General features: G+C 48.3%; 1 gene segment (V, D, J or C); it reads right to left on the bottom strand.

Annotated features, from left to right (window-relative positions):
* Window positions 1–10,126: 10,126 nt before the first annotated feature.
* On the bottom strand, window positions 10,127–10,822 carry LOC117870252. The segment is given in 2 exon segments: window positions 10,127–10,602; window positions 10,694–10,822. Coding segments are annotated over 2 exon segments (522 nt in total).
* Between the last annotated feature and the right edge of the window lie 1,827 nt (window positions 10,823–12,649).

Genomic DNA, 12,649 nt, shown 5'->3' with positions numbered 1-12,649 from the left:
GTGAGGATTCTCTAGCTGCAGCATATTAGGTACTCAGCGGAAACCAGGGGGTTAAAAAGTCTGGGGAAGTTAAAATAAGGTAACCAAATTTCCAGATGTTTCTTCGGCCCTTTGGAAAAACTCATCCCCCAGTCAGGAGCGGCGCCAGGCTTTTTGCCACCCTAGGCGGCAGCTCCTTCTCTGAGCATTCGGCTGCGGGGGTCCTTCTGCTCCGCATCTTCAGGGCACTTTGGCGGCGGGTCCCGGAGCGAGTGGAGGACCTGCCACCGAAGTGCCCCAAAGACGCGGAGGGGAAGGATACCTGACGCCCAATGCTCAGAGGAGGAGCTGCCCCCTAGGACAGCAAAATGCTGCCTCCCGAATCCTGCCGCCCTACGCGACCGCCTAGGGTCGCCTAGTGGAAGCGCCCGCCCTGCCCCCAGTCTCAGAGTTATCCTCTCCGCGTAACATTAATCTATTCCCGTTTCAGGAATGTTCCTGAGGGATTCTGGTTAATTAACGATTCAACACTGTCGCCACATGGCAGCTGTGCGAATTGCAGCGGATAAGCAGGTAACATAAGCTTGGTTCTTTTGGATGGTGCTGCTCCTCCATGCTGGACCAGGAGGCACTGCAAATGCAGAGAAAATGGAAATATTCTTCAGCAGGCAGAGTGTGGAGCACTGGTAAGGCTGCTTGTGAATCCGCTCTGGGTTTTGTTGTGTTTCTATAAGTTCGAGGTTCTTCTCATACCCAGTGAACATTCGTCTACACGCGGAGTCTGTCTTCTGAGGGGCTCTGCCTTGCCACCGTGACGAATATAAAGTGACAGTCCGGGATCAACAAATCCTTTAAACCCCCCAAAATTCATTGTATTTCTCAGACTTTTCTTCAGTGGTTTTAATTGCTACTCCTCTATCACCGCGGCCCATTGCTGGGGAAATCTCAAGAAAGATACTTTTCCCGCAGACAAGTAGCTCGAGTTTGATGCCATAGACAGAGAACAGGGATCCAATGGAGGGATTAAATTATCAGGGTGAAACGGAAAACCAAGGACAAGGGAAATGATCTTGCAAAGCCATTCTGAAGAGAGGTGGGCACGATTGCTTATTTTTTCTCTCTTTCAAAGACAATTAAAAGGTCAATGTATAAAGTCTTTTTGGGTTGGCCATGTATGTGACACCATTGAGAATCTGCTTCCCCTTTTTTTGTACAAGTCTCTGCTCCAATTTCTTCTTACACATTTTGTGCCAGGCCCTGCTTCGCTCCGTGTCATTGTGTGCCTGGCGCAGTAATAGGCGGCGCTGTCTGCAGCTGTCAGCGAGCGGAGCCGCAGGTAAAGCTCGTTCTTGGAGGTGTCTTGTGTGATGGAGATTCGGCTCTGGAGGGGGGGATGGACCCGGAGGTGGAGTAATACACATTGATGTAGCCCAGCCATTCCAGCCCTTTGCCAGGAGTCCGTCGGATCCAGTGACAAGTGTAACCGCTACTGGCAATGGAGAAACCAGAGGAGGTACATGTCAGATGGAGAGATTCTGAGGGCTTCACGGTTCCAGGACTCGACTGAACCAACTTTACTTCAGAAAGGGCACCTAGAAAGGGGATACGGATTAAAAAATGTATTAAAGCAAATGTTAAAATTATATACTCTACGGGTTGAGGAAATAGTGTCTGTACATCTTGACATGGTGCTTAAATTATCCAAAACTACAAAGTTTGGTTTAAAAGTCACACAATACATAATCAGCAATACAATACATCTCTGTCATTTGGTAATGACTGGATGTAGTCACATGTTTAACGGTGAAACACTTGGAAGTCATATATGTTTACTTAAGCTAATTGTTTTTTCCAGGGGATCTCGTGTGTGTCATTGAATCTCACGATTCCTCTTTCTGCAGTGTCATGTTGAGAGAAAAAATTAAGAAGCTGTTTTTGACGTCTCTGTTTTCGTTTTTCCCTACGCTGCATTTTCTTTCCATTTACAGGGAGTTTAGTTGGGGAACCTCGTTGCTCTGAGTTAATCTGGCCTCAATGCACAGCTCAGAATCCGTTTCCCCTTTTTGTACCAGTCCCTGCTTTGCTCTGTGTCACTGTGTGTCTCCCGGCGCAGTAATAGGTGCCGCTGTCTCTGGCCTCCGTGCCTCTCATTTCCAAATACACCTCGCTTTTAGAGGTGTCCCTAGAGATGGTCAGTCAGTTTTTCAGAGACTCCTGGTAGTATTTGTCTTCATCCCAGTACACAATGGATAACCACTCCAGGCCTTTCCCTGGGGGCTGTCGAACCCAGCTCACCCCATACCTGCTAGATGTGAGAGAGAATCCAGACACGGAGCAGGTGAGTCTCAGGGTCTGTGAGGGCTTCACCTGGGCTGCTCCGGTCTGCAGCAGTTTAACTTGGGAATGGACACCTGCAAAGAGCATGGAGAAATCTCAGTCAGAGAGATGACAGCAGCGGGATCAGTAGAAAGGGGCGAGTGCTCCCTCCTATTGTACTTACATGCTGCAATAGCAAAGAGAAGGAGAGAGAGAAGCAAAGTTTTCATCTTCCCTCCTGGAAATCAGCTAGGAACAGGCACGAAGACCCAGAGGGAATGACACAGATTTGACTTTTGCAGGGACTGCTGAAATAAAGAACGGAAATATTCTAGTCTTAAGAGGAAGCAAAATAACACTGGTCTACAATTTTTGAGAAGTCATCTGCTTCAGAGATAAAATGTGCTATTTATTACGTATTTTGATGTGCTGAATTCAAATATGACAATTAAAACAACTGATTGGCTACTGTTTCTAAGATATTTAAATTTTTACATTTTATGTCTATGTATATTGTGTAGATAGTAGAGTTTTAATCATAAATTGTAAACCTAGGTCTTTTCATGTGTTTATGGTTGCTTTACATGATAATATTTCACCTGTCCTGTTTATGTAACACTTTAAAAATCAGCAAAATTGATTATGAAACAAAAGGCAAAAAACTATTATGTACATAGTTTAGTCCTATTCAGTGTCTACGCGGCGCTTCTTGGCTTGTCTCTTGTATTCATTAAATGGAGCATCTCTTGTCACTGTCCAGCAATAGTCTTCAAGCATTGATGGGCTCCATTTGCCCTGATAGCGTTTCTCCATTGTTGCAATGTCCTGGTGAAATCGCTCGCCCTGCTCATCGCTCACTGCTCCGTAGTTCGGTGGAAAAAAATCTAGATGAGAGTGCCTAAAATGTATCTTTAGTGGCATGTTGCAACCAAGGCTTTTGTATGCCTTGAGGAGGTTTTCCACCAACAACCTGTAGTTGTCTGCCTTGTTGTTTCCGAGAAAATTGATTGCCACTAACTGGAAGGCTTTCCATGCCGTCTTTTCCTTGCCACGCAGTGCGTGGTCAAATGCATCATCTCGAAGAAGTTCACGAATCTGAGGACCAACAAAGACACCTTCCTTTATCTTAGCTTCACTTAACCTTGGAAATTTTCCACGGAGGTACTTGAAAGCTGCTTGTGTTTTGTCAATGGCCTTGACAAAGTTCTTCATCAGACCCAGCTTGATGTGTAAGGGTGGTAACAAAATCTTCCTTGATTCAACAAGTGGTGGATGCTGAACACTTTTCCTCCCAGGCTCCAATGACTGTCTGAGTGGCCAATCTTTCTTGATGTAGTGGGAATTTCTTGCACGACTATCCCATTCGCAGAGAAAACAGCAGTACTTTGTGTATCCAGTCTGCAGACCAAGCAAGAGAGCAACAACCTTCAAATTGCCACAAAGCTGCCACTGATGTTGGTCATAGTTTATGCACCTCAAAAGTTGTTTCATGTTGTCATAGGTTTCCTTCGTATGGACTGCATGACCAACTGGAATTGATGGCAAAACATTGCCATTATGCAGTAAAACAGCTTTAGGACTCATCTTCGATGAATCAATGAACAGTCTCCACTCATCTGGATCGTGAACGATGTTGAGGGCTGCCATCACACCATCGATGTTGTTGCAGGCTACAAGATCACCTTCCATGAAGAAGAATGGGACAAGATCCTTTTGACGGTCACGGAACATGGAAACCCTAACATCACCTGCCAGGAGATTCCACTGCTGTAGTCTGGAGCCCAACAGCTCTGCCTTACTCTTGGGTAGTTCCAAATCCCTGACAAGGTCATTCAGTTCACCTTGTGTTATGATGTGTGGTTCAGAGGAGGAGGATGGGAGAAAATGTGGGTCCTGTGACATTGATGGTTCAGGACCAGAAGTTTCATCCTCTTCCTCTTCCTCGTCTGACTCAAGTGAGAATGATTCTGGTGCAACAGGAACCGGCAGTCCTTCTCTGTGGGGTACTGGGCGTATAGCTGATGGAATGTTTGGATAATGCACAGTCCACTTTTTCTTCTTTGACACACCTTTCCCAACTGGAGGCACCATGCAGAAGTAACAATTGCTGCTATGATCTGTTGGCTCTCTTTAAATCATTGGCACTGCAAAAGGCATAGATTTCCTTTTCCTGTTCAACCACTAGCGAAGATTTGTTGCACAAGTGTTGCAGCATTTGTGTGGGGCCCACCTCTTGTCCTGATCTCCAATTTTGCAGCCAAAATAAAAGTGATAGGCTTTCTTAACCATAGTGGTTATACTGCGCTTTTGTGATGCAAAAGTCACTTCACCACAGACAGAGCAGAAGTTATCTGCACTGTTCACACAAGTACGAGGCATCTCTGCTCACTTTGGCTAAACAGAAATGTGTCCCTTTGCAAAATCAAACACTGACAAATAAGAGAGCATGACACTGTATGATTTCTAGAGCTGATATAGGGCAATTTGTTCAGCAGAGTGATGTAAGCTTTGTTATGATTGCATCATCCATGACTTCTAGGAATAACATGATGCAATTCATATCATGTATGACACAATACCAGCTTCAGATTGCATCATTCATTGTTTTGCCTAAAAAGCAAGTACTGTCCAAACCCAGTCATAGATTTATTCATAGATCCAGTCAAAGATGTATTTTAGTCATTTCTGGTTTAAATTGAGATCCCTTCCCTTTATAACTCACTTATCCTCCTCCATTCCCAAGTCAAGGGTCGTCTATACTGACCCAATAGCGTATATTGAAAACTAGAGCCAATCAACAATTTTAAGCATCATTTTTGTTCTCAGTGACCCAGAATTAGTAAAGTTTGACTACATTTATTTCAGAAGCATTTTGGCTGTAGAGCAGTGTATAATTAATAATAATTTATTCTTATTGGTGTGGCTGGGCCTGGGAGCTCCGTTTCGGGCCCCACTAGTCGAAGCCCTGGGCCATCTCAGGACAAACAGATGTTCCCTCTCCCAAAGATTTGTTTGTTGGATATAATTTGTGTCGCATCAGTCCCAGCACGCGGGGAATGTGGAGATGCTGGGTGTGGTGAGGTGGGCTAGGGTGGATGGAGAAGGGGACCCCCTCTGTGTAAGTGGCAGGGGGACGGGGTAGGAAAGCCCCCCCCCCCCAAACATGCCTTCTTGTATGAGTGTGAACGTCTAAATTAGGTAAATTCCCTGGAACAGGAAACTGGAGGTGACAGGCAGGGATTGGCAGCTTCCCCTGTTTTCTCTATTTTCTCCTCTGCAGATTTTGGTGCTTGATCTCCCGTTCCCCACCAGCAGTGACCTGTTTCTGAAAGTGACAGGGAAGGTTTTTGTCTGAGCTCAGTCCGGCTTCCCCTCACTGTGTCTCCCGCACAGTGATACCGGGTGGTGTCCTTGGGCTTCAGGCCAGTCATTTGCAGAAACAGCAGGTTGTTGGGGTTGTCCCTGGAGATGGTGAAGCATCCCTTGCAGGGCTGTGCGTAGTTGATGGTAGTTGAAGTTGGGTGTATTTTCACTATACACTCCAGTCCCTTTCCGGGAGCCTGTCTGACCCAGCTCATCCAGTAACTCCTGAGGGTGAACCCGGAGGCTTTGCAGGAGAGGCGGAGAGAGTCTCCGGGTTTTTTCACATCCCCCCCGGACTCCACCAGCTGGACCTAGGACCAGACACCTGGGAATAAAGACACAATGAGATCCCTGCAGACCAGGCTCCCAGTGAGATTGATATAAAACCTGGAGGTTCCCCAGTGTCTTCAGGAAAACAATATACTGGGGAAACAGTTGCAATCAGAAGGAAATGGAGCCAGAGTGGCACGTTCCTGACCGTGGGGTTCTGCCTGGAGAGGTTGCAGATCATTGATGATGTGCTGGAGAGGTTTTAGCTGGGGGGGCTGTACGTTATGGCCAGTGGTGTTCTGGTATTTTCCTTCTTGGGCCTCTCCGGTAGTTGGTGATTTCTGGGTACCCGTCTCACACTGCAATCTGTTTCCTCAGTTCCCCAGGTGGGTATTGTAGTTTTCAGATGTGTATGGATCCACGACCTTGCTTTAGAAAAATCCAGTGTGGAGAGCCTAAAAGGCCTCAGATGGAATAAAAATTGTTAAGGAGTTTGAACAGCCCTATAACCCAGTGGCTGAGCTTGGCCAGCCTGTTGGGGAAACAATGTTGTTGGAGCAGGAACGTCACCATGTTGACTCTTTGAGTGAACAGTCTGTGTCTCAGGTTCAGAGAGAAGACTGGGTAGCTGAGTCTGCAGATCAGGACAGCTGTGCAGTTAATCTCGTGAGAGTAGAGGGGATGGCAGGCAAACTCTCATCTCTAAATGCTTGGGATGTGTCTTATAGTCTCTTAGTGGACTTAACATCGGATTCCATGTGGAAACAGAGGTTGGTGATGGAAAGAAAAAATAACCTTGGGCCTAACATGCTAGTGAAAAAATGGATGGTATCTCTTTAAGACAGAGTCCAGCCTTGGAATTGGTATTAGTTAAGAATCTGAAAACTAGTGAACAATCTAGTGTCTGTGTTGATGCAAATTGCCTGACAGACATGGGGGAGAAAGACTTGCCCATAGCCATTAGCAAAGAGGACACACCCAGTCAGACAATGGATTCTGTTACCCAAAAGAGCTCAGATTTTGACCCCCCCAGAACAGGGAGGAAGGGAAAGACTAAACCTTGCAAATAAAAGCCACCTGTTAACCCCAAAATGCCCAAACCCCAATGGTATTGAGCCAAAGGCGTGGCATGACAAAAATGATGGGAAATGTCCACTTGTAATGAATTTAATGTTCATATTAATGCTAATGTTCACTCTTGTGACTAATGTGTTGCTGACACCAAACACTGTAAAAATGTACAATGTGCCTAATCTTTTGGAAAAACCCTTGAACATGTTGGGAGTGATACATAGGAGCACAGTTTATGTTAAAAGACCTTGTGATACTGATATTTCACAGTTAGTGCCTGGAACTAGTCTTGAAACTGTACATAGGAGAAAATACATTGCAGACCTAATGTGCTGTATGAAAAGGGAAACTGAGGCACACAACCATATTGCTTCCATGGCTAAATGCCAAGATTCCTACACTATGGGGAACATTAATATCTACATTGACTTGATATTAATTGGGTTCCAAACATTAGCCAGAACTTGTATAAATAAATTAGCTATTTTAATTAGCTTATGGCAAGATTACATGAGACATACAGGAATTATGCTGCAAGAGCAGATCCAACCCACTATTGGTCTAACCAAGTTTTACCTGGGGTTTGTAAAGAAATTCAATCACCTTGTGACTTCCATAATGAACCTTACAGAGAAACATCCTGTTTTAGTCCAACATGATTTTGATCAGCCATTTCTGTCATGCACTAAGAGCACGTCTACACTGGCAAAGTTACAGCACCGGCAGTTACAGCACCACTCAGAGAGCACCGAAGGAAAACTGCTGTTGTGTGTTCACACTGACAGCTGCCTGTGCAATAGCATGTTCACACTTGCAGCACTTGCAGCGGTGTTCGGAGCGGTGCATTCTGGGCAGCTATCCCACAGAGCGTCTCTTTCTCTTCTGCCGCTAAGACTTGTGGGAAGGTGTGAGGGGGTCGCGGAGCATCCTGGGTCCAGTCCCAATGCCCTGTGATACATTGCTTCGCATCCCAGCAATTCCTGCGTTTCTGTCCGCAATTAGCACCACCTGTCAAAGGTTTGTGTACTGCAAGTCCTGCCTCTTCTGGGCAGCAGGAATGGATCCCGAACTGACCAGTGTGCTGCTCACTCTCACTAACACGTACACGTCACAAGTGGCAGTGCAGTTATTCCTTAAACTACAAAGACAAGAGGAGTGTGACATTGATCTTGCTACGCGTAGTAGCTACGACACTAGATTGCTTGTGGCATTCACGGACATGCTGACCACAGTGGAACGCCACTTTTGGGCTCGGGAAACAAACACTGAGTGGTGGGATCACATCGTCATGCACGTCTAGGATGACGAGCAGTAGCTGCAGAACTTTTATATGAGGAAAACCACATTCATGGGACTGTATGATGAGCTCGTCCCAGCCCTGCAGCGCAAGGACACAAGAATGAGAGCTGCCCTGTCTCTGGAGATGTGCGTGGAGATAGCACTGTGGAAGCTGACTACTCCAGACTGCTACCAATCAGTCGCTAACCAGTTTGGAGTGGGAAAGTCATTCGTTGGAGTCGTGTTGATGGAAGTGTGCAGGGCCATTAATCACATTCTGCTCCAAAAGACCATGACTCTGGACAATGTGCGTGACATTGTGGCTGGCTTTGCACAAATGGGTTTCCCTAACTGCGGAGGGGCAATAGATGGCAGACATTTTCTAATTCTGGCACCAGACCACCTAGCCACAGAGTAGATTAATCAAAAGGGATATTTATCGATGGTTCTCCAGGCACGTGTGGATCACCGTGGACATCTCACAGACATTAATGGAGGCTGATCCGGAAAGGTGCTTGACACACGCATCTTTCAGAACACCGGCCTGTTCAGGAAGCTGCAAGCAGGGACTTTCTGCCCAGACCAGAAGATCACCATAGGGGAAGTTGAAATGCCCTTTGTGATCCTGGGAGACCCTGCCTACCCCTTGATGCTGTGGCTTATGAAGCTATACACGGGGCAACTTGACAGCAACAAGGAGCGGTGCGGTTCAACAACAAGCTGAGCAAGTGCAGAATGACTGTGGAGTGTGCATTTGGCCATTTAAAAGCCCACTGGCAATGCCTGTATGGGAGGCTGGATCTGGCTGATGACAATATCCCTGTGCTCACAGCTGCGTGCTGTACACGCCATAATATCTGTGAAGGGAAGGGGGAAAGCTTCACTCAGGGCTGGACCGCTGAGGGTCAGTGCCCAGAGGCAGAGTTTCAACCACCAGAGACCAGGGCTTTAGAGGGGCCCAGCGCGGGGCCATAAGGATCAGGGATGCCTTGAGGCAGCAATTTGAAGCTGAAAGCCACTAATATTTGTTGCTATGCTCGGGATTGCAGTGCTTGTAATGCTAGGAGGCGATCGTGCACATGATTAAGAAGGGGCCTTAACATAACTGTATGTTGTTTTGCAGGGCTCTTTTTGCTTTCACTTAATAGAATAGAGATTGCTTTCAAACCAACACAATTCTTGTATTAAAAGACAACAACGGAAGGAGAGAGTCAAACGAAGGCTGTGCTGTGGGGTTTGCTCATTGCTTCTCCCTGGTAGTGGACGGGAGAAGCAGACTCTGCAGCCCCCGTCTCTTTCTCTCACTGACCCCTGTTTTGTGTTATTATTAAAACCAGAAAATGAATATTTTGGAGGGGTTAGTTATTTATTCATTTAACCCAGGGTATTTTTTCTCCTAGGAAAATGCTCCTTGGCCCAGAAAAGCCACCATAGGTGTAAAGCAATTCAACTGACCAGACAAAGAAGCAGAAAGCAAAGGAAACACACAAAGAAACGTGGTGGGTTCTAGTGCGAAATGCTGAGCGATCCCGGCCCTTCTGCTGGCGTGTGTCACTGACACTGACAGGGTGACACTGGGCGGAATCCCGGAACGGTGAATTGAAGAGGGCGCTCGACGGAACCGGAATGAACCAGGTTGAGGCTCTGTAGCCTGTATTATGCAGGAGCTCAGACTAGTTTCTCATCCTGCTCCGCTCCGGCCTTAATGTCTATGGATCTGTGACTCCCCGGCAGGTTGTGTGGGGGCTCAGAATGTGTCCCCTGCAGAGGAAAGAAAGAGGCAGGGACCCAACAAAGAATGTTCTGTCCTTTGTGGGAACTTGTATAAATTCCTTCCCCTTGCGTAAAATCAAACAGGAGGAATGATAATAACAATAAAAGGGTTTGTTGTTGCTCGCCTCTTCCCATAACAGATCTCATTTTCACTGACAGGCCTTGGGCGCCCCCAACACCAAACTGCTTCTCTGATTACTGCAGGGAGAGGTTTTTGTCTGAGCTCAGACCGGCTTCCCCTCACTGTGTGTCTCGCACAGTAATAGCGGGCGGTGTCCTCGGGCTTCAGGCCGGTCAGTTGCAGATACAGCTCACTCTTGGAATTATCCCTGGAGATGGTGAATCGGCCTTTCACTGAATCAGGGTAATATGTACTCCCACCGGAGCTTATAGCAGAGACCCATTCAAGTCCCTTCCCGGGAGCCTGTCGGACCCAGCTCATCCAGGAGCTGCTGAAGGTGAACCCGGAGGCTTTGCAGGAGAGGCGGAGAGAGTCTCCAGGCTTTTTCACATCCCCTCCGGACTCCACCAGCTGCACCTGGGACCGGACACCTGGGAATAAAGACAAGTTGTAAATATCAGTATAGAAACAGTGATAACACAATATTCTTCTAACCTCCAGTTATTCAGAGGAGGAAAATACCTTCCAAAACCGCTACAGTGAAAATTACAAGGAGCAAAAATCGCATTTTCCCGGGTGCTGGAGGGGAAAGTTCTCAGGGGACTGGCTGGTCACTGCACAGACCCAGGGGCTGCGGATTGTGTCTCCGGGTGCAGCCTGGGCAGAGAGAGGCACAGATTTAAACAGGAAACTGCCTTCCTAATTTGCATATTTCCCTTCTTATAAGAGACACACACACTCCTGCTGCCAGTGATCTGACTGACTCGCCCTAGGGCTCCAGGTGCGGGAGTCAGACTGTCCCGTCCTGTGTGTCTGTGCAGCGCCAGGCACGGGGCGCTGGGGTCCTGCTGACACTTTTGGACCCTTGGGAGGAATGAACAGTTCCCTGCCGTGACTGTATTTCCTCACCCAGGAACTGAGCGCCTGGCTATTGTGAGGTGACATTGGGGATTGGGGGGACTCAGCTCTGGAGCCCCGTTCCATGCACAGAAGGGCCATGAAACGTCCGGTCAGTGGGGTTCGTGTCCGGTGAGGCTGCAGGCAGCACTGAGGGGAGATTGTTATTCACGATTGATATTCATATTCGTGTTCACACTTCTATTCCCATTCCCATTCCGACTCCACTTCCCATTCATACAGGGATGCTGTAAAATAAAACTGAGCACAGATCAGTGCTTTTGTGTTGGCTGTTGGGGTTGATTCCTGTCTTTTCTTAAACTCAGCCATTTTAAGAGCCAAACATGATGTGAACCCGCTGTTGGTTTTGGTGATGGGCTTTGTCACTGTGGTCTAGTCTCTCACACCATGATACCGGGCGGTGTATTTTAAAACTGCAATTAAGTTAGACAGATACAAGAGAGAGAAGCAGATAGACAGATCTGTAGATATTGGTCTAATACATCCTAGTGTTACTCTCCTGATCTCAATGTCTTTCCAATAAGGATGAATTTTATAGGGGATTTTCTAAAGCACTTAGATCATTTAGGAGTAGAAGTACTATTGATTTCCTAAGTGTTCCTGGAGAATTTAGGGACTTTAGAAACCCCCCACCTCCCCTCAGCCCATGAACTGCAGAGCTACCTAAAATCGACTGGTGAACAGACAAACAAACAAACAAACCCACCTGAGAGGCCAAGCAGGAAAACGCAGATTCTCAGCAGACCCAGCATGGTGATGGGATGTGAGCGCAGCCCTGTAAGTCCCAGGGCCAGGTGCGGGGCCTGTGGCTGAGATGCCTAGGGTTACCATACGTCCGGTTTTTCCCGGACATGTCCGGCTTTTCGGCAGTCAAACCCCCATCTCGGGGGAATTGCCAAAAAGCCGAACATGTCCGGGAAAATGCCAGCCGGGCACTTCCCCTCCCGGGCTCCGGCGGCGCAGGGTCCGGAGGCACGGGGGCTGCTCGAAGCCGGTAGCGCTTGGGCAGCTCGGCTCTTAAACAGAGCCCAAGAGTCAGGGGAAGAGTAGAGCAGCTGGAGCCCGGGAGGGGAAGTACCCGGCTGGGGGCGCAGGGTCCGGAGGCATAGGGGCTGCCTGAAGCCTGAGCGCTACCAGCTTCATGATTTGCTGGGCAGTCTCCAGACCCTGCGCCCCCGGCTGGGTGCTTCCCCTCCCGGGCTCCAGCGGCGCAGGGTCCGGAGGCATGGGGGCTGCCCGAAGCCGGTAGCGCTCGGGCAGCTCGGCTCTTAAACAGAGCCAAAGAGTCAGGGGAGGAGCAGAGTCTCCGGCCGCGGCGGCTCTGCTCCTCCCCTGACTCTTCGGCTCTGTTTAAGAGCCGAGCGCTACGGGCTTTGGGCAGCCCCCATGCCTCCGGACCCTGCGCCGCCGGAGCCCAGGAGGGGAAGTGCCCGGCCGGGGGCGCAGGGTCTGGAGGCATAGGGGCTGCCCGAAGCCCAAGTGCTACCGGCTTCACGGTTTGCCGGGCAGCCTCCAGACCCTGCGCCCCCGGCTGGGCGCTTCCCCTCCCGGGCTCCAGCT

This window comes from Trachemys scripta, unplaced genomic scaffold, assembly GCF_013100865.1.
Source record: "Trachemys scripta elegans isolate TJP31775 unplaced genomic scaffold, CAS_Tse_1.0 scaffold_115, whole genome shotgun sequence".
Lineage (NCBI taxonomy): Eukaryota > Metazoa > Chordata > Testudines > Emydidae > Trachemys > Trachemys scripta.
The sequence above is the reverse complement of the archived record's forward strand: the minus strand, read 5'-3'. Positions and strand labels throughout refer to the sequence as shown.